Here is a 26,486-nt window from a genome sequence, read left to right as displayed (position 1 = left end):
GGAAAGCCACGGGAGGGATGAGGAACCACTACTCTTTGGATTAGTAGTAACACCAGCAGTTGGAGAGGTTGGGCAGTTTGGAGAATGGCAGGGGCATTTCGCCCTGGGCTGTGTTACAATGATTTGCACTGCTTGGGGCCTGGGGATGGGGGAGGTGCCACTAGGAGCAAGGCAGCAGGGAACAACCCAGGAGACTGGAGCCTGGAATGGAATCAGTGAGTCCATGCCCTGAGGTCACACCCCAGAGTTCAAATCCCAGCAGTTGAGAAATACTGCTACAGCTAACCTCAATCCCTCACGCTACTGATTAATCGAATTCTTTTTCTGGTTTCAGGGATAAGTGGAGCCAACTGGCCTTCTCAGACCTCCATATACTTAAAAACCCTCATCCAGATGGCCACAGGTGGTCCCTTCTCCAGACTGAGTCAGCGGAGGGTCTCTCCCTGCAGCTAGCAAAGGCTCAAACCACAGGGCGGATACCTGAGCTCTGGATAGACGTTCTCCAGGTACCACTTGAAGCTCTGGCACTGCAGGTTCTTCCTCAGGTTCAATCTGCTCTCAATGCTGGGGGCAAAGGGGGAGGGCAGACACAGAGACGAAATACAGCTGTGTCAGAGACGGGTACCAGCAACATGGACCCAGGAGGTACCAGCCCTCCAGGCTGGGAGGCGTACAGCACAACCCGTGCCCATGCTCTGCACCCACGTCTCCCTGGGGGGTGCTGGAGAAAATAACCGAGAGAGATTTTGAGAGCTCCAGACAGAGCTATGGAAACACTTAGCAATATCTCACAGTGGAGCGGTAATGACACCAAAGATTTGTGCTTTACTTGAAAACAGAACGTGGGGCTGTTTTTACTTTTCACCAAAAATGAGGCTATGAGAACATTCAGCGTGTGGTTAATAATTCACCGCCGGGGCTCTGGGTCTACTTACAAATCTCTCTTTGGATTCTGCTGTTGAACTGCCATCCCCCCGACGCCCTGCCTCAACCAGCCCAGCCTCAAAGAATCCTCTTCGTTAGCTGGTTCTGGGCTTTGTTCATCACATATTTCCTGAGTACCTAGTATGCGCCAGGCATTGTGCCCAGTGTGGGACGCGATGGTGAACTTTCGAGCAAGAGAGAGACAGGTAATGAGCCGGGTGCTCACAGCCCGATGTGGACGTGGGGTGGGAGCACCTCAGAGGTGGCCCCATGCTTGTCGGGTCAGTGGTGGTCGAGCGGTAATGTGGAAGCTGGTATCTGGAAGGAAAGTGGACGTTGTCCAGACAAACCAGAAAGTGGGTGAGGTGGGGGCCCCTGGTAGTGCAAGGGGAATAGCAAAGAGAGATTAGTGCACATGGAGAGGGAAGGGGTCTGTTGGCAGGAACACTGGTACAGGTTAGAATATGTGTGTGTGAACGGATGTATGTGGGGGGGGATGGGAAAGGGGAGGTGTGGGGAGGAGAGATGAAGATGCAGCCCATAAAAGGCCCTGTGAAATACCCTGGAGGAGCTTGGACTTCAGTTTCAGGGCAATGGGATGCCATGGATGGGTTCTAAGCAGAGAACGATGTGGCGCTGTTAGCCCTTTAAGAGCATCTTACTGATGGTGAATGCGTCTATGTGCAAAGCTGGGAGAGCAGTTAGGAGGCGGCTGAAGAAACCCAGGTGCTGCTCATGATTGCTGGCGGGTAAGTGGGGTGGGAACGGAGAGAGGCGCAGGTTTAATTCTCTCCACTGCACCGCCAGCACCCACCCGAGTTCCATGTACACCTTGTCTCTCCTGGGTGACCACACAGAACCGGCCCTGCTCTCTCCAGCCTTGCCTCCTTCCATCCCAAAGACTGGACCGGGCGCCCTCACGGCACTGGAACTTCTTAAACAGCACTAACCACCATTCCTCACCAGACTCTAAGCAACACGAGGACAGGAATGACATTGTTTGAAAAGGGCTAAATGTTCAGTATTTGCAAGAACCCAGATGTTCAGTGCATGAGTGGGGCAGGATCTCTGGGACTTGGTGACTGTCTAGGTGTGGGAGGAGACGGGGAGGGAAAAGTCAGGGTTGACACTCAGATTTCTGGTTTGGCAACAGGATGCAGGGAAGAGCGTTCACTGAGATGGGGAATCTGGGGTAAGGGGCAAGTTGAGGAGTGAAGAGGATGAGTTCAGTTAGGACTTGTCGAGTTGGAGGAGGCTGGGAGGCATCCAGGCAGAGATGCCCAGCTGCTACTCGGACATAAGGGATGGAGCTCAGAGGAAAGGTGCAAGACAGAGACGGAAACGTGAGTATCGGCAGCACAGTGGTGGTTGATGCCAGGGAAAATGTGGAGTAAGAGGGCTTATGACAGATCCTCGGGGAACATATAAGGGTGGGGAGAGGAGCCTGAGACTGCAAAGGGGGCTGAGAGGGTGCAGCCTGCACCGCAGGACAAGAGCCAAGGCTGCAGTTCTGGAAACCGAGATCAGAAGTGTGCCTGAAGGGGGCTGGGTGGGAGAAGTCTCATACCAGTGGGGCAACATAGAGAAAGGTAAGGGGTCCCAGGGAGTCATGGGTGGGCCAGGTGGGAGTGATCGCAGGGGATAGGGGCACGGCCTCAGGTCACAGTCAGGAGAAGGGGGAGGGGAGCCGCAGACAGCGAGGCAGGCAGCTCTTTCATGAAGCTTGCAGAAGACCAGGTGTAGGTGATGAGCAAAGCTGGACTGAGGGAGAGTTCTTACAGTCTGTTTTCTTTCCTTCTCTTCTTTTGTTTTTAGAAACTATGTAAGATACGGAATAAATTTAAATGCCAATGGGGACCATGCAATAGAGAAGAGAGATGGGTGATCAGGGAGAGTGAAGGCACACAGAGGGCAAAGTCCGCTAGGACAGGGGCTCCCACACTGTCTGTGCATTAGATTCACCTGATGGTGGGGGGATGGTTCTTTTACAAATTCTACAGCCCAGGCCACAGCCCAGGGGAAATCCACTCTCTGGGGGTGGAGTAGAGGCAGCAGAGTTTTTGAAGCTCCCCAGGTGACTGCGATGTACAGACAGTTTGGCAACCATCACCCTGAAACCTCACTCCTGGAGTTGAGGTCCTCAGACCAGCAGCACGGCACCACCTGGGGCTTACAGAACTGCAGACCTACCGAACCAAAATCCACACTTTAACAAAGATCCCCGGGAGATCTGTGTGCACATTAAAGTGCGAGAAGCCGACAGGCAGGAGGAGATGAATCCGGGCAGTGGGACCTCGATAAATGATGATTTATGAGTGAATGCAGCGGGGAAGAGTGTGTCTGGAGAACGGGAGGCACACCTTGTCCGTCAAGATGAAAGAGACACAAGGATGGTGCAGACAGGTTCGTCTGTCTTGGGAAGTTGGTGCTATTTCGTCTACAAAACAGAGGTGTCATCTTCTGTGAGTGAAAGGAGTTGGGGGGACTCAGCAGCTGGGGAGAGTGGAAAAGGTACAAATGGAGACTGAGGGAGAACGCTCGCCAGGCAAGGTGGCAAAAGCTCAAGAGGTCCACCAAGGGCCTCCCTGAGCCTGATGGCCTCGGAGTGGTAGCAGCACCAGCTGATAGTCCCAGAACTGTTCAGCAGCCTATGAACCAGGGAGGAAACGGTACAAAGTCGGGTTCATCCAGGGTTAAGAGAACTTCACCAGGGAGGGTTGATAGATGCCCAACAGAGCAATAGATCTGGGGACAACATCTTTTAAGCATTCTCTTTAAGCAAGAAGGTGGAACCCAAGTTGGAGAGGGGAGGGCAATGAAGAAAGGAGGGGTGGACCCACATGGCCCAAAGACCGGAAGATGGCTGAGGACTCAGAATAAACGCCGTGGGAGGCTCTGAGTAGGAGAAGGGGAGAACAGTGTGGATTTATGGTTTCAGAAATACAAATCACTTTAGCAGCCTCTGATTTAATCGTCCCAGGCAGTGATGGGCTCGACCTATGGAGAGCAGGCTGCAAAAATCCCATCTGTCAACAGCCTTAGAATGACTGAGGGACATCAGCTGACAAAAGCCACTGGCTGCCCCCCGCAAAAGACGAATGGTAACTTCAATGAAGTTGCCATTTTTCTCTACTCAAATCGACCCTGGGTTGGGGAGTGCAACATCACAGAGTTCTGGAATATGACAGGTGTGATTTGAGCCTTCTCCCCCTCCTGTAACGGTGTGATCCAGGGCAAGTACCTGAACCTGTAGAAGACTCAGTCTCCTCATCTGTAAAACACGGGTAATTATACCCATTTCTCAGTTTGTGGAGGACTAATGGGGTATCTCATGTAATGGTATCTGGCCCTTAATTTCTCTCTCTGTCCTCTTCGACCCCCATGAAGCTGGAGCCCAGCTCTAGAGGAGATCTGCATGGTACCATTCCTCCTAGGAAGGCAGAAGATTTAGGCTTGGGCAGCAGAGGACGAGGAGGAAGGAACCCCAACCTGGAGGGACCAGGGTTGCTTAGCCCAGCACCCCACCTTTCTATAAAAAGCTGGAAACACCGTCCACTGCACAAGGCACAGCTCTGCCCACCTGAGTAAATGGCCCAGGTTGCCCTGTGGTCATCCCACAAGAGCTCTCCAAGGCCCTGCAGCCAGAACTGGGCAGGAGCAAGAAGGCACATGAAGGGAGAAGAGCCCCAGCCTGGGCCCTGGAGGGGCTTGGGGGCTTGGGAGACCAGCTGAGCACACAGGCCTGTTGGGACCCGCTCTCCTCAGGCCTGTGAGTTGGGGCTCTTGGCCCTTTGCACAAATAAACCAGGAGGGACACTTACTTTCCAAAGGGTCTCTCCAGGGCGAACGGCCGGGAAGCATAATAGTACTGCTTGTATTCATCCATCCACACTTCAGCTGTCCGCTTGGTGTTCCTGAGGAGACAGGGGGTGTCGGGGAGGGTCAGAGAGGACCTGGGACGGGTCCAGGTAAAATATACACAAGCGGCAAGCTGGCAGCGTCACCCCCACGGGGCCCACCTTGGTCCAGTGACATTACTCTCCCCACAGCGCTGAGCCCAGCCACTACCACCAATCTCCAAAGGGACCTTTACCCCAAGACACAGGATTTTAGTACTCTCTTCCCAAAAGGCACAGGCCAGAGAAATTACACCAGAAACTGAACTTCTGTTGTCCTCAAAAAAGAAAAAAATCAGGGAGAAAAGAGCCAGGAGAATCTGGTACGTCCCTTTGGTGCCAGTACAAGAGGAGCAAGTGCCGACCAGCTCACCTCTGGCCGCCCGCGGGCACCTGCTCCAGAGCTCTCCCCTTCAGCCCAGGGCCCAGCTCTCTTAAGCGGACAGCCAGTCACGCACGGGTTCCCACAGGCCACGTGACTAGCTTGGTGCAGGTGTAAAGAATTAAGCAATCACGCCATCTCGGTCAAACGTTTGCCAGGACTCTGAAGTTTTTTAAAAATCAGCTATTCGCTCTGAGTTTGACATCCAAGGTCACAGAAAAAGAGACAGAGACAGACACAGAGGATGTCATTGCTCAGCTGTCCAGGAGGCAGGGGTACCAGGAAGAGAGGACGTGGGAAAACAGAAGCCAGGAGCAGGGCTGGAGCAGCACCTGCCAAGGCCCGAGTGCGTGGACTCGGGGGCTCACCAAAAAGGCCACGCCCCTCCAGATTTCTGGTTCTGTGTGGAACAGAGGCATTCAACAGCGGAGCGTGGCACGCCCTTCAAGCCCGTGAACCTGGAAGGAGTTATGCACATGCAGCCCAGCTCTTGGTGCTCAGAAGGCAGCTAACAGAGCCTTGCCGCCTCCCTTCACTGGCCTAACCACTGGCAAACTGGAAGCTGCCGAGGAGACACTGCCCCACATCTCCCTCCCCTCCAATGACCCGCTGGGGGCACGCAGGATGCCCGCTGGCCAGGGCCCAGTCTCAAACACAAGGAACGTTCTGGAGCCCAAGGCTCTGCCCCCTCACTCCCAGGCTGGCCCCTTTCCCCATCACAGCCCCACCGCTTTCCTGTGCCGGGCGCCCCCAGCTCACCTTTCCCTGTAAAAGCCCAGAGCCCAGGCAGCCCTGCCTTTGTTCCTGTCCCTGCTGACTGGGTTCTCACTGCCCTGCCCTGCCCAGCATGGGGTCAACTTTCTCCCTGTTCAAGCCCATCACGCCTCCACACCTGTCCACACCCACAGCTGTCCATACGTGTGAGAAACCGAGGACGGGAGAACCCAGACGAGGAGAACAACACCGCAGGGGAAGCAAAACACCCAAAGAGGCGCTTCCCCCAAATGGACCAAATGAAAGGGAAAAAAGGGCAAAGTGGAAATCAATGGAGAGTGAGCTGTCAAGTGACAAGAGACAAGGGGAGACGAAGCTGGGGGACCAGAAGAACAAAAGGAGAAAGAGGTGTAAGGAATTATTTTTAAAGAAAAGGAGAAAGGCTGAAGAAAAAAATCACGGAAAGCAGAAGGGCGTATGGAAGGAGGGAGCAGGAATAGGCAAGTGGGCTCCGCTGGGTCACTGAGACCCCAGGATCTTCGTCCTGTCCCCAGGCAGGAGATGACAAGTCCCAGGAAAGGAGCCCAGGGCCGCAGGGCCTACGCCAGCCTGGCAGCTTCTGTGCACCCTCGAGGCCCTGGAGCAGTCAGGTGGGTTGTATCTACTTGTGCCTCCCCGTTCCCGAATCTTCCCAAGGGCCTTTCCCCTGGTGACCCAGCCGGAAGGTGGGAGCAGCGGATCTTCTAGAACTCAGGGGCAAAATGGTCTCCCTTCCCCCACCCCAAACAACCCAAAATACCCAGGGCCCTGAGCCCTGCAGGATGGCGCTGCCCAGTGACTTGAAGCCCCCAAGGCTACATGTGGGGCCTTGCGAAGCCTGGGGGAAGCCAACAGTGGAGAACAGCCTTGGGGCTTCCAGCCTGAAGCTGGACGGGCAGGCCTGACCTCTCCTGCTCAGGCAGCAGCCCAGTGAGCAGGACCCACAGCCCCTGTCCATCCAGAACACTCAGGCGACCTACCAGAGAACCCAGGGCAGCAGCAACCCATCACCAGAAAAGACCTCGGCCACTGCAGCGCACACTTACTTTATATACGTGTTGGCATTTCCATCTGGGAAAACATACGGGTGCTTCTTCCGGAAGACGTGGCCCACGCGGCTGCAGGGGACGATCTCTAGGCTGCCCCCGCACATCCACACCCTGAAGGAGATTTCTGCAAGACAGCCATGCCCCCCATCACTGCTCTGCCTCCTGGACGGAGGGGCACAGGATGGCAGCGTTGAGACTCCAGGCGCCAGGGAATCCCAGGTCCCAGGGAGCGGGGAGGGCTGGCCACACCCAGTCTCGGGTGCGGGGGTTATCAGCTGTGCTCCACTGGCCCGGCAACCTCGGCTTCCCCGCCCACAACAAGGATGGTAACAACTCACACCTGGGAGGGTGGTTTGAGTTAACAGGGAAACAGTGGCCGGCAGGGAGGAGCACACAAAAATCAACCCCTGTTCCCTGCCCTCATGGAGGCCTCTGGAACACACTCAGGGGCCTGCACGGCAGAGGCCACTGCTGTGATGCTTTAGCCTGGAAAGAGAAGCCTGGGGACTATGAGAGAGCTGCTTTTGAGCACGTGGAAGATGGATTAGACGAGCTCATATGATCCCAGAGGGTTAGAGCCAGGACCGAGGAGAAAGAATTTCCATTAGAGACTATGGGAGAATTTTCTGATGGTCAAGGTCCAGATAGAAGGGGCTGTCATGGAGTAAGTGTGTTTGCCACTCTGACAGGCTAGCAAGCCACATGGCCTGGAGGCGACAGAGAGGACCATTTCCCAGGAGGCACCTGGACAAGGTGTCCAGGACAGAGCCTCCCAACACTGAGACGGCAATTCTACCCGCTGCAAGGGCCCCTGAATCTTAGCCCGGAGGAGGAAGTCTGAGCCGTAGTCGAGAGCTGGGAGCAGCCATAGAAAGTGCCGGAAGCCTCGAAGCTCTTTTAGAGGTGCTCCCCTGGGTGGGGATTTGCACACAAACCCCTTTTTCCCCATTGGCTGCTGCTGCAGGGACCTCCGGGAGGGGGGAGGGGTGGAGTTAGCAGAGGCGCTAGGACTAGGCTGGCGGGTGCATTTCTCCCTCGGGGCTGCTTCCTGCAGGCTTGGAGCAGCGGTTCTACCCCAGAAGGAAGCAGCAGAGTTCAGCGGTGGTCGGGGAGTATCTCTCATCACTGCCCTGGTCTGGAATTGCTGAACACTGTGAGGGGTTTTATTATGGCTGTAAACTCCTCTGCAGATGGTGCATCCCCTTACGGACTGCACTCAGGGCAGCCTCCTCGCTGCATGCCACTGGCTTCCCATCTGAAATGCTTGCCTGGCCCATGCTTCTGCAGTCAAGCTCAAGCCAGAGGAGGACAGGATGGCTCAGGAAAATCCTGTGCCCATGGGCAACTGCCCCTGGAAGCGGCCCGGGTGCCCATGAGCAGGAAATGAGGATGCAGGTACTCCAGGGCTGTCCCACCATGTACGACGTGCCCCGCACCCTCCAGCACCTTGGGCCCCACTGCCCTGGGTTTCTTCACCACGGGGTCCCCTCCTTTATCCTCTGTCCCTCCCATATGTCCTGCTCTCCTCCCTTCTCTCCAACTCTCCAAGCAAGTGCTTGGACACAAATTCTTCATCCTGATCCTCACCTGCTCTCATATTCGCCTGTCCTCAGTCACCCTTTACCTGTCCCCTCCTGCCTCCTGCCCTGTGTCCCTGGAAGAGTTGCAGGCCAGGCTGCCTGGACAGCCTGCTGTCGCCCCCTGCCCAGGTACCCTCCCAGACAGGCCAGCAAGCTCGGATTTCCCTCAGAGTGGGGGCAACGTGGACCCTAGGATGAAGAAAGGACGTCTCAAGAGTGCTGTCAAATCATGGCAAGAACACAGGGTCGGGGAGAGACGGGAGGAACTTGGCGTTGGGGTCAGTCGCCCCGGGTCTGCAGTAACCCACTAGCCGTGTCCCTGGGAAAACTGCTTGACCTCGCTGAGGCCGGGTTTCCTCACACGTAAAATGAAGATCATAAAAGTACTCCACAGCATTGCCGTTGACACCAAACGAAATGGAATTTCAAGGATAACTGTGAAAACTCTTAAGTGTGCTGGAAAGCTCAGTAACAGTTACAAGACATTCCTCTGCAGGCCGCCTCTTTAAGACGTGGACACCAATGGCATCGCCCACCTGTGCCCATTTCCAACTTCCTAGACGATTTACAGCTTCCTGCTTCTGCCACAGGAGGCAGTTGAAATCTGTGGTACTTAACACCTGCGATTTTGACTCTCCATAGAAATCCATGATACCCGGCGCCCTGGCGTTTGCCTGGTTGGAATCGGGGGCACCAGCCTGGCGTTTGCGGGGGACGATGGGTGAGCTTAGCTGACGGCCAGCATCCAGCTCTCCACCTTGCAGTGATGCACGGAGGGGCGGAGGGCTTGGTGCAGGGAACTGTGATGGTACGCGTGTGAATTTAGCCTCCAGGGCTAAGGTCTACTGGGCTCCAATAATCAGCTCCCCTCCAGGATCTCAAAACAGGGTTTCCAGTTCCCAAAAAGGAAAACCCTCTCACCCCTCAAACCCAGAGATGGAGGCCTTGCTTACTGGATATAAGCTACTAATTCTGTGCCAGCTTTCTTCCAAAAATATGAATACATTTCAGCTATGGTCTCTTCCTTACATGTATTCAAATGAGACATACGTCCCTCCTCATTTGCAAAGCAAATCCCTCCAACCTGTGCCTCAGGCCCACCCACCCTCCCCGCCCCTGAAACCTGTTCCTCTCCCTGTGCTTCCTTCACCCAGCATTCTGCTTCTCTCTGAATCTATTGGCCCCCCCTCCTCTGCCACCATCATGCACAGACTCCACCTCAGAAAGTACCATTCCCCTCTCCGCCTTCCTTTTGGGCTTCTGGCATTCTCCACCCCAAGGCGCTATCTCTGAGTACCTTGCTGACACTGCTTCCTCATCTGGCCCCAACATTCGCTTGACGCTGAGGACTCACCCCTCTCCCACCAGTCCAGCTCTACTCTGGGCTCCAGCACTGACCTCCGTGGCTGCCTGACGCTCTGTCGAGGTGCACTGGATGCCCTCAGATGCAGTACGTCTTCGATCCCATCAGCATCCTCTAATAGCCCTCTGCAGGCTGCCTCCTCTCCTCCGCCTCTAAAACCATCCTTCCTCTTCATTTTCCTGTGTCTGTGCTTCTTAGAAACATCAGAGTATATCAGTTCTGCATGGGAGGAAAGGACTCTTTCATTTATTCCTGGGCTGGGCTTTGTGTGGTCCTCCCTCAGGCAGTAACTTATTAGTCATCCTAACAACCCCAGTTGTGGATGTTTTTTACAATGCGGAAGCAGTCCTGATAGGACAACTGACAGCGGGTAACTGGCCTCTGAAGCCCAGCTCCCCAGCTCCAAAACTCCTGCCCTTGCCCTGACCCTCAGCTAATGCGGCTGTGGACACGAAGATCCTGACTTCAGGGCACTCACAGACGAACCAGAGAGACCAATCTATAACCAGCTACCTCATCCACTCCTTCATCCAGCCCTGACACCTGCCTGTCTCAGCTCTGCTTCCAGCCAGCTGATGTTGCCCCAGAGGCTGCAGCCTGAGATGCAGTAAGAGCTTCTCTCCTCTGGAGTCCAGACTGTCGAAACCAAGATGACCTGAGACACATGCCTTGCTGTGCCTCGGCCAGAGTCAAGGCAGTCTGGGTGATGAAGCTTGGAGTGCTCAGATCCGTGTAATGACTTTCAGGTACCATAGTGTGGAGTATTTAACACCTAGGACATATAGTTGTCCTACCCTTAACTACACCACTGACTTCAGGATAACAATGTGTATCCTCCCAGGACTGCAAGCCAGGTCCGGTGATTTACAGATTTGTGCTGAAGCCTCTGGGAAAGGCTTGTGATCCCGAGGTCCAAGCAGTGGGGCCGTAGACTGAGGTGTAAAGCAGTGGGCGTTCCAGGTACAGCCCAGACCCTCCCCTAGCCCTGTCTGCAGTTCCTGCAAAGTCATCACTTTCTTAAGTGAAGCAGCCGAAAGATGATGTAGGGAGTTTGTGGGGAGTTCTCACTGAGTCAGCACCCGCATAATCTCCCTGGTGATGGATGTCACGCAGCCCCAAATCTGCTCTGAATTCCAGGCAGGGAGATGTGTAATTATTCCATCCTCATTGGGGGCGCTGTTGCCCTCTTCTTTTCTTTAAACTTCAGATGAATATTTGGGAGTAAACTGCCCTCCCCCAGCCTCTGTTCTCAGCTCTTTCCTTCTGTCTTCTCATCAACTCATCAGTAGTTTTACCAGCGCTCATAAGCCCCCAACCCTTAACCAGAGCCAGCGTCTACCTGACAAGCTGTGATGGTGGACAGGAATTCTGGGGAAAGGGGACAGCTTCCTCCCCAGGAAACGAATCACAGCTATTCCTATGCCACTCCTTGGCCATATAGGTCAAGTTGGAATCTCCTCTGATAGCCCGGTTTCTAGACAAAGGCAAAGGGAGCATTAGACACGGGCTCCCCTGAAGGCAGTGGGCCTGTTTTAAATGGAACCTCATAGACTGTATACAGACACATGTATTGTCTACACAGCATCATCCACTCTCACTCTGGCCGAGTTGAAATCTAGTGAGGACAAAGGGAGTGGAGGGGACAGTGATGAGCAGTAAGACAGCCACTCATCAGTCCACACAGACAAATGTGGTGACAGGGACCTTTCCTTTCAAGAATCTTCACGTTCTCAGGGCGACCTGGGCTAGAAAACTCTGTTATTATTTTTTAATGAGTACACGGACTCGAGTAGAGGCAATCTTATTGAGCCACAAAGGATAACCTTGAACCTATGAACAAAATTATGCTTCATATCATCTGGGACAATTAAGGTTGCATCCAGGTTCCTGACTTCTGAACAAGCAGTAACCACAGGCCCACCCTGGTCACCATGGGCTGTCCAGCTGCGAATGTCATGGCTGCATCCTTTACCTCCACAGTCCCTCTGGAAAAGTGTGGCCTTGAGGGACCGCACCTGGGCCTGGGGCTTAGCAAGCAGCCCCACCTGGGGTGGGGGGGAAAGATGACTTTACATCAGACTTGGATGCTCTTCTCAGATGAGGCCACTTCTCTCATCTTGAGCCCCTGAACCTGGAAAGGGTGAGGCCAAAAGAGAAAGCGAGAGGGACCCACTGTTCCCGCGGGTGTGACACAGCGCTCGTCTGACAAACCTACTCGCCCGCAGCCCGAAGGCGAGGCAAGGCCACTGCTCAGGGCCTCATTCGTCTTCACAGTGGCCCTGGGAGCGTGTTTCTACTGCTGCCGTAACAAATTACCGCACCAACCTAGCGTGGGTTTGGTTGGGCCCTCTGCTGAGGGTCTCTCCAGGCTGCGATCAAGATGTCAGCAGGATTGGGTTCCTTTCTGGGGGCTCTGAAGCTTCCGAGTTGATTCAGGTTGTTTGCAGAAGCCAGTTCCTCGGGGTCGCAGGACTGAGGTACCCTTCTCCTCGCTGGCTGTAGGTCAGGGGCCCCTGCTACATCCACGCTGCCCCTCCGCCTTCACACCAGTGGCAGCCAGGCCAGTTCCTCCCAGGCTGCGAACCTCTCTGACTGCTTCCACTCCATCTCCTCTGACTCCAGCCAGAGAAAGTTCTCTGCTGCAAAGGGCCCATGTGATTGGACTGGGCCCACCTGGACACTCCAGGCTACTCTCCCAGCTTCAGATTCAGGAGCCTGAATCTGCAAACTCCCTTTTGCCGTGTAAGGTGACCTCCTGACAGGTTCTAGGTGAGGAGATGCTCTCCGTGACCAAACTTTACTCAGGCTCACCCTCTCTCTGACTAGGCGTGAACTGTTGTTCCCTACCCCCATCAGGCCTGCATCCCATTTTAGCAAGAATCCTGCTAAGCCAGTTTAGAGAATCCATCCCCCTAGCCTGCCCCGGCCCCCATATCTGATTACCCTGGTAAGAAACCTTAGGTCAGTGTAACAGAATTCCCCCCACTTTGTTTTTAAATTAAACTTCTAATGTTGAGATAATTGTACATTCACAATTATAAGAAATAAAATAGAGATCCCGTGTACCCTTCATGGTTTTCTCTAATAGTACCGTCTTTCAAAATTATAGTACATGAATTTAACAAAGATATTCACATTGATACAATCCATCAATCATATTCAGGTTTCCAAGTTTCATGTACATGAATTTGTGTGTGTGCATGTGTGTATTTACCTCATGCAATTTTATCACATGCATATGTCCATGTCACCAGTAAAGACACAGAAGAGTTTCATTACCACAAAGATCCCTCACGCTGCCCTTTTAATCACACCACCTCTCTCCTCTCCCGTCAACCTCACCTTTAACCCATGTTAACCATTGCTATTTCCTTCATAATGTTGTCACTTCAAGAATATTATCCCCCGGGCTTCCCTGGTGGCACAGTGGTTGAGAGTCTGCCTGCCGATGCAAGGGACACGGGTTCGTGTCCCGGTCCGGGAAGATCCCACATGCTGCGGAGCGGCTGGGCCCGTGAGCCATGGCCGCTGAGCCTGTGCGTCCGGAGCCTGTGCTCCGCAACGGGAGAGGCCACAACAGTGAGAGGACCGCGTACCACAAAAAAAAAAAAAAAAAAAAAAAAAAGAATATTATCCCCCCCACTTTTGATGTTCCCTCTTAGTAATTTCCATCCACCGCCCCCCGCCCCACTCCTTGGATCCAAATCCCCACCTGTTCTTGTTGTATTTGGAGCTGAGCCCCATACCCCCAGCCCTGCCATTGCGATAGCCTTGATGCCCATTGTGAGAGGCCTGACTAAAGTCTTTCTTACCATTTTAACAAGTGTCAGAATAATTTTTCTCTAACACGGGGATTAGGGCGGGGATGTATTTTGGCAGAGGCCCTTCCCCTACCATGGGGATCACTGTCTCCACTTTAAAGACTTAGAAACAGTGAGGTAAAGCAACTTTCCCAAGGACACAGAGCTAGTGATGACTGCAGGATTCAAACGTAGGCCTGTCTGATTCCACAGCCCATGTTGACACACAGGAGTGTGCCTGCCAAACTTGACACAGCCTGATGTCCTTGACTGTGTTCTGGGGATGGGGGAGCTGGTGGTGGCAGCTCCTCTCTGGGACCCTCATCTCTCTCCTCAGCATTGTCTTTTGTATCTGCTATGCTTTAGAAACCCCCCATTTTAAATCCAGAAATCCCATACTCTCCCTTCATATATGTGCCAAGGCCTCCATTTTGGAAAGGCACACCTCCTATCCCACCACTTACACACACACACACTCTCTTTTACTGGGCAACAGGTTCCTTTCACCTCTAAAGACCAAAAGCTAAAGTGAGTAGATGTATTAGATATTTTCCATGTATCCTGTGTTATGAAAATTGGAGTTTAAACATCCAATTTTAATGCAAAACAACTTCTGAAAAATAAAAGGCTAAAAGCCACATTTCCCTAAAGCCTGTTCCTATGCTGAACTGCAGATGTAATCATCAACACTTCAGCTCCTCTTAGAAACGCTTTGTGGGAATGATTGCACCAGGGTCAGGCTGCTCGAGTGCATAGCTGGGGTTGGCTTTCAAGGGGCCGCTTGGGGCCACTCCCAGCAGATGAAAGTGAGATGGGTGGGCCAGGCAGCGTGCCACTGAGGATGGTCCTGGTCACCCTGGCCAGAGCCTTGTCCAGGGATCTCATGGACTTCTGTGCTGTGAAATCAAGTCAATGCAACAAAGGCTACTACGTCTGGAACACACAGAAATCCCACGTCTTGGGAAAGGAAAGACATCTTCACCTGCCATTGTTATTCTCCACAGGCTCTGTTTAATGCATGGAGACATTTTAAATGGAGCCTCAGAGTTGTGTACATGTGGTCCTTCCCACCCTGAACCCCCTTCCTGGTCAGTCTCCCGCTTTGAACACACATCAGCAAGAAGTTTCCACCGCTCCAATCATCGAGGTCGAGAAGTTGGATGAATGTTCTTGTAGGTGGAGGGCACAGAAGAAAAAACAGACAAATACACAAGGGGGCCCAGTGCCAGAGTGGAGAGGAGAGCAGGGTGCTGAGGGGAGTGGGCAGAGGGTGGGTAGGGAGGGTGTCCCAGTCCTGGGGGAGGCCAGGCAGCCCCAGAGCTGTGATCTGTGGCCATTTGGCACTTGGTGGAGGGTGGAGGGTGGAGGCTGGGTCTCTGTAGATGGCTGGGCATGTCCGGGCAGTGCAGGAGGGTCTGTCAGTGCCTCTGGACTGAAGGCTGGGGAGGTGGGCAAGGTCAAGGAATGGTGTGGGCCTTGTCTTTAGGACAAGAAGGGGCCACAGGGGGTGCCAAACCCGGGAGGGTGGGAGAGATTGGCATTTCCAAGAGCACTTTGGCGGGAGTGTGTGGGGATGGCTTTGAGGGGAGCAGACTGGAGGTGGAGAATCATTTAGGACAGTAAGAGGGGGATGGACATGAGTGATGCTGAGGGGAGAGGATCCTCAGGACTTGGAAGCAAGGGGCCCTCTTGCCATACACTGGAGCTGGGATTTTTTACTCTGACATGCAGATTCCTTTACCCCTCTTCACCATCTGTCCTTTGCAGGTGGACAAATGGGACCTAATCAGACTTATAAGCTTTTGCACAGCAAAGGAAACCATAATAAGATGAAAAGACAACCTACGGACTGGGAGAAATATTTGCAAACGATGCGACGGACAAGGGCTTAATTTCCAAAATATACAAAAAGCTCATACAGCTCAATATCAAAAAACCCCCAAACAACTCAATCAAAAAAGCAGCAGAAGAATTAAATAGACATTTCTCCGAAGAAGACATACAGATGGCCAACAGGCGCATGAAGAGATGCTCAACATCACTGATTATTAGAGAAATGCAAATCAAAACTACAATGAGGTACCACCTCACACTGGTCAGAATGGCCATCATCAAAAAGTCTACAAATAATAAATGCTGGAGAGGGTGTGGAGAAAGGGAACCCTCCTATACTGTTGGTGGGATTGTAAGTTGGTGCAGCCACTGTGGAGAACAGTATGGAGGCTTCTTAAGAAACTAAAAATAGAACTACCACACGACCCAGGAATCCCACTCCTGGGCCTATATCTGAAAAAGATGCAAACTCTAATTCAAAAAGATACATGCACCCCAATGTTCATAGCAGCACTGTTCACAATACCCAAGACATGGAAACAACCTAAATGTCCATCAACAGATGAATGGATAAAGATGTGGTATATATATACAGGGCAATATTACTCAGCCATAAAAAAGAATGAAATAATGCCATTTGCAGCAACATGAATGGACCTAGAGATTATCATACTAGGTGAAGTAAGTCAGACAGAGAAAGACAAATATCATATGATATCACTTATTTGTGGAATCTAAAAAACATATATAAATGAACTTATTTATGAAACAGAAATTGATTCACTGACATAGAAAACAAACCAAAGAGGAAAGCGGAGGGTGGGGGAGGGATAAATTAGGACTTTGGGATTAACATCTACACACTACCATATATGAAATAGATAACCAACAAGGACCTACTGTATAGCACAGAGAACTATATTCAATATCTTGTAATAACCTATAATGGAAAAGAATCTGAAAAAGAATACATATGTATATGTATAACTGAACCACTTTGCTGTACACCTGAAACTAACACAGCATTGTAAATCAACTATGCTTCAATTTTTAAAAAAAGCACTGCATGTTCTGGCATGTAAAATGCTAAAAAAAAAATCCAGAAATGACTTTTAAAGTGCTGGGAGTTGGCTATAGTATAATGGAATGTTGGAATTGGAGAAAACAGCGTTTCCTGTGTTAGCTGTCTGCAGTGCTTTTTTTGTGATTTAAAAACTTTTGTGATGGATTGTAAAATGTCTCTTCCACACCTCTCCCGAAGCCCCTCTCTACAATCAGCACTTGGTGATGTCAAACCACTGGGGAACCAACAAGAGGAGATCACCCTGGATGTGAGCAGATGTGTGTCAACATTGCTATAAAGAGAAGGTACCGGAAGGTTGGACCAGAATGTGACATCATTGAAAATAACATGCTGCCTGCATCCACGCGTGGCTGCCACGGAAAGGAAGGATCACACGTACTTTGTGTGGGTCAAGAGGGCAGAACAAGGCCTGACTGACGGAAGCTGGGCTTCGACTTCGAAGAATTTTCTAACAATTCAACACAAAAATTCTCAACAACAGAACTTACCATACTGTGAAGCAGCAAACACATCATCATCAGTAGCATTCGAGCAGAGATTGGATGACTGCTGTCTATCAAAAGGGCTGCAGAAAGGATTCAATGTACAGGAGTAAAGGCTAGAGCACATCAGGAAGAATCAGGAGAGGTACTGTGAACGTTAGGACATCTGATGGGCTCTGCCCAGAAGGAGAGAGATCTTGTCCCCATTGAGAACGCCAAGGGTGTACCCAGCTCCAAGTTCTCCCGGGCTGGTGCAGGCAGATCCCCCCTCAAACCCCACCCCAAAGACCCCCATGGCATCCGAGGACTGAGTCCTAGTCAGGGGATTTGGTTTGGTTTGTGGGAACTGGGATTTTCTGCTTTGTTTGCCGAGCTTCCAACCTGGTCCCCACATGGCAGGACACGGACGTTTCAGATAGATTTCTCTACACTGCCCAGTTTAGGAGAACAGATGCTGTGGGTCAGGCCAACAGCCATAAATTTCCAGGAAATAACTCTTAATGACCGAGGAAGAAAGCCATAATGCATCCTGGAGACAGGGACAGGAGAAAACAGGGGCAGAGGACAATGCACAGGATTACCGCTAAATGCCAGGACGAGCCCCATGGATCCTTCTCCTGGCCTGCGCCACTGCTCGGGGAGCCCGTGCCAAACACGCTCCCCGGTACCCAGAAAGGGGAAGGGGCCCTGACACCCCGGACTCTTCTTCTTCCTCTCTTGCAGTTTATTTTTTTAACATCTTTATTGGAGTATAATTGCTTTACAATGGTTCTCCTGTGGTTTATTCAACAAATAGTTACTGAAGCCTCCTTCGTGGCAGGCACCATACTGGGCAAGGGAGATAGCCGTGAACAAACAGACCAAATCCCTGCCTTGTGCAGCTTATAGGCTGGTCATCTCTTATGTCTCACCTGCTGGAGCGAAGAAATGGTAACTAACGTGTATTGTGTCCACATGGTGCCCAGAGGTTTTACAGACTTACCTGAATGGATTTCCACAGCAACCCCCAAAGCATCCCTGTGTTACACTTAACACACGAGGAAACTGGAGGGTCAGTCACTGTCATCATCTAGATGGGGCAGGTCTCCGACTACTTTCTCCTCTACCTGCACATGGCAGCCCTACACCACTGTGGCCACACCTGGCCACCTGTTTACACAGTTCTGGAACACGTAACCCAGCCCCTCCCCCTCCCCCACTGCTTTCTCTGCGTGAAAAGATAAGGGCTTCTGAAGCATTCACCCAGACCCTCCTCATTAACCCAGTGCCGAGTGCTGTACGCCTAGACCAGCCAACAAATGTGGTCCAGATGTTAATGGCGTTGCCGTCCATCCACCTCCTCATGCTTTTTATCCCCAGCCTCCTTCCAACTCCAAATTCCCATGTTCAGTACTCCCAGCTCAAGCCTGCCTCTGGCCCTCAGACTTGGTGCTCCTCCTTGGTCTTTCCAGCTTTTGCATCTCAACTTCCCCTTAACGGTCCATCTGGGTGTGTTTCCCTGGTCCGCAGCATCCATGTGGCCCCATGGGTAAACTCCCACCTTCCCTCCGCCCTCCCAGCAGCCACTCTTCTGGCGCCCCATGTGGTCTTCCCCCAAAGGAGTGACCTGCTCCCCATCTCCCTGGCCCTCATCCAGGCACATGTGGTCCAATGGCACGGAGACCCGCACCCTAGCCCCTGGATGCAGAGACAGCGACTCACCGAAGTTCTCCCCGCCCCAGATGTCCATGTCCATGTCATATTTCCCCAGGTAGTCGAACCAGGATTTGTCCATCACGAAGAGCCCTCCAGCTATGATTGGAGTCCTGCGCATTTGGAAGGAAAAGAAGGAGGGTCAGTCACGGGAGGGGGACTGCTGCCGTGTTCTTCTGTCCTGGTGGTCCTGATCTTGAGGCCATATTCTTCCCGTTTCTCCTCCTCTTCAGAAAGACCAACACACTGTCCACTTACCTCAAACAGGAACATGCTCCAGGGCTTTTCCCTTCGACTGTAAATCTCCTGACCCTGCAGACAGGCTAATATGCTCACCTCCTGTGGGGCAGTCGGGATTTGCTCAGAACCCCAGCTGTTCGGAGGGCCTGGGGAGCCTCCCCCCGGCTTCTGCCACAGGCCCTGCCCAGTGGGGCTCTCCTGGGAGCTCCAGTACAGGGAGCGGGGACCATGGGCCACTGACCAGGCAGAGAAGAGGGGTTGCGGTAGCACCTGTGAACAGCACATCCATTTCTTGAGACTGGACTCTCTCTTCTTTTTTTCCTCTCTTTCCTTCTGGTACAGATTGAGTTATATCCCCCGAAAAAACATGTTGAGGTCCTAACCCTGAGCACCTCAGAATGTGACCTTATTTAAAAAGAAGGTCTTTACAGAGGTGATCAAGTTAAAATGAGGTTATTAGGGTGGGTCCTAATCCAATAGGACTGGTGTCTTATAAAAGGGGACATGTAGTTGCAGAGACAGACATGCACAAAGAGAAGACAATGTGAGGAGACACAGAGAGAAGACGACCCTCTGCAAGCCCAGGAGAGGGTCCGGCACAGCCCTCAGAAGGAAGCAACCCTGCCAACACCTCCGCCTTGGACTTCCAGCCTCCAGAGCTCAAGACAGTATGTTTCTGTGGTTTAAGCCACGCAGCCTGTGGTACTCTGCTGCAGCAGCCCTAGTAAACAAACACACCCTCATCTTCATTCTCTTTCCTTGGGGTCCTCTCCCAAGCTCCCCTCCCCTTGACCACTGAAAGAGATTCCAGAGAAGCCACTTGGAAAGGAAAGGGCTGCAGCGTCCAGCCAAGCAGCCCGATAGGCACAAGGACGCATGTCTGCAAGAATCAACAGCTCGGGTGGGGTGCTGGCAAGCCCTCCGGGATCCAGCCCCTCCTTCAGTGGGTCCAGAGGGCAAAGGGTGTTTTCTTCTATGTCAGACAGTTAGTTGACAGGGAGCAGGTCAGAAGCTCGGTCTCCCGATGCCACGACACCCTACTATCCTCTGGGAAACACTTGTCCTCTGATAAGCAGAGATGTTCCCACAAGAAGAGAACCTGCCCCAAAAACCCTACCCCTGGGACAGAGAAGGGAAACCCAGAGGCAGCTGCACCAATACCGCCTTGCCCTTGACTTTGTCCCGGTCCACTGCCACGTCAGACACTTCTGGCAGCAAGTAACTGAGGCACTGGCGTGTGCTGCATGGCCCTGAGGGTGGTGAGAAGGTTCTGCTCTCCCTTTAGGAGCAAATGGCACTACCTGGCATGCCACGTGGCTCCAACCTCCCTCTCGCCATCACTCCAGGTCATGAAAGCTGGAGGAGGGAGGAGGGGCTGGCAGGTAGATGCGACAGAGGTCCCACTGCAAAGTTCTCCCAATTCCCCCCGTTGGTCTGAGTGTCACCACTCAGTTCTTCACAGCCCTTTAAGTCTCAGTTTGACTTAAGTTAGTTCAATGAAAATGATCAAACATTTACTCTGTGGCAGGCCCCGAGTTGCAGAGCCGCCCCTGAAGAGCCCAGAGCATCCGTGCAACCCCGGCAGGAGCAATCCCCGTCCCGTGGTCTTCTCTCCACATCCTGAAGCACCTGCTGGCCTCCTGATGTTCCACTGGAGGCAGAAAGGTTTTAGATTGGAGGTTCCCAACAGGCCTGGGACACGTGCACCCTCCAGTCTTGGGAACACTGAAGCCGCACACACGACGCAGACACCGCTGGGTGGACCCCTGTGCTCTACTCGATGCCGAGCCCTCAGATGGGCCTGAACCCCAGGCGGCCATCTGGCCACTGTGCTGTGGGTCCCAATGGGGTCTGGAAGTGACAATGCAGATGAGGACAAAGCCATCTGCAGCACCGCAAAAGCAGCCCAGAGCTGACGCCCCTGTCGTGTTCTCACGTGCGACACAGCAGTCGTGTGTGTTAGTACATAGTCGTGGCCATGCCTTGACAGCAGCCTCCACTTACAGCAATGGCTGACTTGACCTACCTGGGCTGAATCCTGACATCCAGGACCTGAGGGCTAAGGAACCATCTTTTCCCTTGTCAGAGGCTCAGACGGGACCATCTGGGACCCTCCAACGTTTAGCTGGAAGCGTAAATATTGACGTGGCATGTGCGTGGGTGGACAGCGCTGGGCAAGCCCTCAGCACAGAGCACAGGTCTCCACCGGCCCCCATCCCTTTAGCAGAAGTCTCCACGAGGATGGAAACCTCCTAAAATAAGGGCAAAGGCGGTGCTGGCCTGGCAAAGGGTCCTCTTGGTTTCTGCCCAATCGTTTGAGCATCTCACATGGACTGCTTCCCTATACCATGTGACAGTGGGAAGGGCCAAGCGGTTATGAATCTGCCCACCCCTAACCCTTGCCCTGACTCACCTAATGGGCTCAGTGGGGTCCAGGCGCCGAGCCTTCTGCTCTGGTGTGAGCTGCTCCCATTGGAAGTGGAGGCTCCAGTCAAACCCTGAAACACAGCATCCGCGTGGCTGACTTGGTCTCTCTGATGTAGCTGCAGACCTTGCTCATTCTGTCTCTTTACTAGAAGCTCAAGAACGTACCCAGTTTCCCAGGTGGTCCCAGGGATAACAGGTCTCACCCAAGCTGGTCGGCAACAGAGCTGCCTGATTTCCCTTCCACGGCTTCCTTCTTTCTCTACCCCCTACTGCCTCTCTGAGCCTTCTCTGCTGGGTGGACTTAGGGAGCAAAGGGCACAGGATAAAGAGTGGGAGTTGACAGAGCCCAAGAGTGGAACCCAAGGGGGACACGATGGACAGTTATGGAGTGTGGCCCTTGGCCAAGAGTCTCGGGAGTGGGGGGGTATAAGCAGGAGGTCTGTGAGGGGCTGAATCACTCCAAACCCATCTTGAGGAGCCAGCACTCAGCCCTGGGCAGAATTGTGGTGGGCCTCGAAGAGAGGGAGGCACCCAATACTGAGATGCTGGAACAATTCAGGCCCCACATTGGAGGGGGGCCCTTGCTTCCCTCGAATCCTCAGGCCCTGGAGTGACCCTGTGTTGGAGCTAGAGCTCAGGGGGCTGGGAGTGACCTGCCCACTCCCCGGCCCTTCCATTCACAGTCCCCATGGTAAGGACCACCCTGGAGCTATTGACATTACAGGATGCAGGGCTGGAGGTTCCAGACAAACCACTAGGAGATTTTTCTCACTTTCCCCCTTGGCAGCAACGACTAGGAGAAAAAGAAAGTCCTTACTGGGCAAGGGTGTTAGCCCCACTCACCCCCTCTAAGTTCCGTGGCCGACTCGATGTAGTTGAAGGTGTCCAGGTGGATGATATCGATCACGGGGCACACCACCCGCGTGTAGTCCTGTAAAACAGAAGGCCTGCACGCTCAGATGGCGGCATAAGGGAGCCAGGCCGGGGCTCGGTAGGGCCTCGCCCTGGGAGGGCCGGAGACTGTGTTCAGGGCCTTGACTGAGAACTTTCCTCTCTGGATCTCAATGTTCTCATCTATAAAATGGGCCAACAGACACTGCGACCTCTCTAGTTACGATGCCTACAATGCTAAGAGCCTTTCCTTTACTCCTGGGCGCCTTCTCACAGCCATGTAGTCATGGTGGAGACACGGGGAGGCTGGCTGGAGCGTGCTGCACACTGAGAAAAGGGACATCAGGAAGAAGGGGACCCCTGAAGTCCTTCAGTGCCACGGGGCTCTCAGGAGGCAGAGGACACAGTCAGCCAGCAAGGTGGCCTCAAGCCTGCAGCTCCAAGAAGCAAAGCCACACCTCCACAGTGGGAATTTCCCAACACTTACCTTCTATGCCTATGGTTCACAGGCAAGTTGATGCGTAGCATCTCCAGAGATTCCGAACTTGAGTTGTCACCTGTGATAATCAAGTCTGTACCTCCAGCCCTGACTTTGCTCCCCACTTCCAGACTCGGGTGGATCCAGTACACCGCCGGCCCCTCCATGTGGATGCACATGGCCTTTCAGCGGTGCCTTCACCATCCTCCCCCCACACACGCTCCTTCCCTTGGTTCCCTATTTCTGTCAACATATCCCCCCTTCCTCCCCAGCGCTAACTTAAGTAGCTACACCTCTGCCCATCAACTGGATGGATCCTGCCGATTGTAACTCTAAAACTGCTTTTCTGAATGGATGCTGACTCTCCCTTACCCCCTCGAGCCTGGCGAACACGGCAGTGGACTCCCAGCTCCTCTCCCCCACCTCATCTCACCCCTTTCCCTTTCATTCTACAGGTGGCAGACAGAGTTGTCTTTCAAATCTCACTCTGTAGCTCAACAGCTAAAAACTTGAATTGCCTTGAAGATAAGGTTCAAACTCCTTAGCCTGGCATCCAAGACCATCAAAAACAGGCCTGTTTCTAGCTTTCCGGGCTCATTGCTTGCTACTTCCCCCAGGCTACCCCGCTGGTAAGCATCAAAGTCATCCAGGGGATAGTTTCAACATCTGCAAGACAAATTCACCAGTTCTTGGGGGCCATCAAGGCATTGCATATGTTTTTAAAATGCTCCTTAATTCTGGATGAACACTCCCGTACTGGTATGCAGGAGGGGAAACTGGGCTCCCATGGGCAGGGTAATTGAGCTGTGACCAGGAGACTCAGTGGCTGAATGGGAATCCAGCAGCTGGGAGGAGACAACAGGCCTGGGCCTACAAGGCAAGACCACTTTTCCAATCCTTCGCACCTACCACCCCCGGTCAGCATGGGCAGGAACTTCTGTTTCTCTTGCAGTCATTTAATTTCCTGATTCAATCTCTCCCATAAATAAGGTCATCTTCTAATTTTAAGCTCAGATTCACCGAGCACCCGCCTTGACATTCACAGACTTAATTTGGCCCTTGGCCTCCACACACAACTCATCTCAACAGTGACAAGGTGCCTCTGAAGCCAGCTGGCTCCCGTGAAAGGAAATGCTCATTTTCAATGCATTGCTTCCCCCTCTGGGATGTGCACAGATGCTTCCTGTACAGCACCTGCCCAGCTGCCACAGTGCTCTGGGGCCACTGTCACCATGTGTCCGTGTGTATATACACACTGCATGCACGCACAGCCATCCACCACCCACAATATCTCCACAGAGACACACCCCAAAGACATTCTCCTGACTTGACTTTTGAAATGTTTTCAGCAGTTCAGAGGCTGATCTTCTCCTGTGGGTCTGACAAAGTCCTCTGTTTGCCTTTGTCTGTTGAGTTTGGGCCTCTACAGCTTCATTGAGTCTTTAGGTAAAAACCCTTGTGCCATAAAGGATTAACCTAAAGATATGTTTAGCTCTTGCCCAGCTCCTGAGAGGTAACTTCTAAGCCCTTGGCATGTTCTGCCTATAAAAGTGTCTGTTTACCTGGGACCCTGGGGTTACATCAGATAGTCTATGCTAACGATGAGATTTGTGGTGACGGCCTTGGGTCACGGGGTGCCAACTCAGTTTGACCTCTGGAGGGGCATGGCAACCATGGAGGTGATTAGCCACGTCTATGTGACTGACCCCCAATAAAAACCCTGGACACCGAGGCTTGGGTGGGCTCCCCTGTGTGGCAATACTCCGTGCATGTTGCCACACATCCTGGCTGGGGGAAGCAAGTGCTGCCCACACACCAGCACTGGGAGGGGACAACTGTGCGATCGTGCCTGGAACTCCCCCCATGCACCTCTTCCCACTGCTGATTTTAATCCAGATCCGTTTGCGGTAATAAACAGTAACCACGCGTGTAGCATCTTTGCTAAGTTCCCAGTCCTTCTAGTGAATTACTGAACCTGAGGGTGGTCTTGGGGACCCCAAACTGCAATACTGTTTATTTTTAATCTTTCCCCAATATTTGGAAACTGCAAGGCAAAATAAAATGCTGGTTGCTTACCTTGGCCACAGGCTTCCCCAGAAGCCACCCATGGGCTCTACCTCCAGGCCTAGGACAAACTGTGGGGTACTCTTCTGTAAGTTCTGAGGGTTTCTGTCCTTCCAAAACTCGGTTGTGACAGCTGCTTGGCTAGGAGTCATGGAGGCCAAATAGGCAGAGAGGGATGTTTGGGGCCAAGTGCTGTGTGGAGCCAACCTTAAGAGGGGGCTGCAGAAGATGTAAGACATGACCCCTCGAAAACAGGACACAAACCTCCCTGAGTGACCCTGGGGGTCATATCTGCTCCACTTCTGTATCCCTCAGCCCCAGGCCAGAGCCGGCTGGGCAGCAGGTGTTCAGCTGGCATTGGCTAAAAGAGGGCAGCTATGAACTCTCTCTGAGGACACTGTCAATGGCTAGAGGCAAAGCAGGTGGATCAATTACAGCTGAGCAAGATGGCCTCTCCTCACACAGGCTCAGGGATGGATGGACTCTCCATAAAGATGCCCAGACCCACTGCAGGTCCCCACCTGTGTGCTCCAGTGGCTTTATCTTTAAGGCTAGGTCCACAGGAAAGCTCAAACGGCAGCTGGTGAAATCCCCGGCAGATCCAGAACAACACGCCCTCCCCCTCTCCGACACAAATCCAAGCCCAAGCCCCACTGAGAGCCAATGGCCATCAATCACCCCTCCAGTCATACCTCTCTTCTTTCTCCACCATCTCATATAATTAAAACCACACTGTAAGCGGGCAACCAAAGGACTTCTAGAGAAGACCATTCACTCATTGCAACCACCAGCATCACTGAGCACCTACTATGGTTTAGGGACTGTGGATGGTACAAAGATGAATAAGACCTTGCTGTCTAGGGAAGGTGGTGGACAGGACAGCAGAGGAGTACAATGTGGGGTCTCTGTTAGCCTGGAGGGAGGGATGGGGGAGCAGGAGGAGGGGGCAGGGACCTGGGCTCCCATTCCAGTTCTGACATCTAGAATCTGTTTTTTGTTTTTTTTTTTTGCAGTACACAGGCCTCTCACTGTTGTGGCCTCTCCCGTTGCGGAGCACAGGCTCCAGATGCGCAGGCTCAGTGGCCACGGCTCACGGGCCCAGCCGCTCCGTGGCATGTGGGATCTTCCTGGACCGGGGCACGAACCTGTGTCCCCTGCATCGGCAGGCGGACTCTCAACCACTGCGCCACCAGGGAAGCCCTAGAATACGTTTGACCTTAAGCAAATCAGCACACTCTGAGCAACTCTGTTTCTTCATCTATGAAGCAAAGGCAAATTATAATTTGCAAAACTATCCTGCCTTCCTAACAGGGCTTTTGGAAGGAACAAGAAAGGAAGCATGTGAAAGGGCTTTGAAGCATATGTAAGCCATTATTTATATCAATTTGCCAAATGCTACAGGGATTGAAATTTCTTAAAATCTTTTTTTCCTACTAAAGGAATATGTAGATAAGGGTGGCAGGGAAGAAGCCTCTGTTTAAAAAAACCTAACAACTTGGTGCTTGTTTCAAGTATCATCATGTAATTGAAGGGAAGGAAGGGAAATCA

The 26,486-nt window shown here is 52.7% G+C and overlaps 1 protein-coding gene across 1 annotated transcript in view; it reads right to left on the bottom strand.

The window, feature by feature from the left end:
- The window catches only part of GALNT14 (polypeptide N-acetylgalactosaminyltransferase 14), a gene marked incomplete at both ends in the record, with an annotated part of 214,881 nt that overhangs the window by 17,460 nt on the left and 170,935 nt on the right, over positions 1–26,486 (bottom strand). The window contains 6 exons of the mRNA XM_079721223.1: positions 481–564; positions 4,746–4,838; positions 7,002–7,128; positions 18,848–18,951; positions 21,492–21,576; positions 22,349–22,436. Of these exons, the coding sequence (XP_079577349.1) occupies positions 481–564; positions 4,746–4,838; positions 7,002–7,128; positions 18,848–18,951; positions 21,492–21,576; positions 22,349–22,436 (581 nt within the window). The remainder of the gene's footprint in view (positions 1–480; positions 565–4,745; positions 4,839–7,001; positions 7,129–18,847; positions 18,952–21,491; positions 21,577–22,348; positions 22,437–26,486) is intronic.

Source organism: Hyperoodon ampullatus (assembly GCF_949752795.1).
Source record: "Hyperoodon ampullatus genome assembly, chromosome: 15".
NCBI classification, from domain to species: domain Eukaryota; kingdom Metazoa; phylum Chordata; class Mammalia; order Artiodactyla; family Ziphiidae; genus Hyperoodon; species Hyperoodon ampullatus.
Note: the sequence above shows the minus strand (reverse complement) of the source record. Positions and strands in the feature narration are given on the sequence as shown.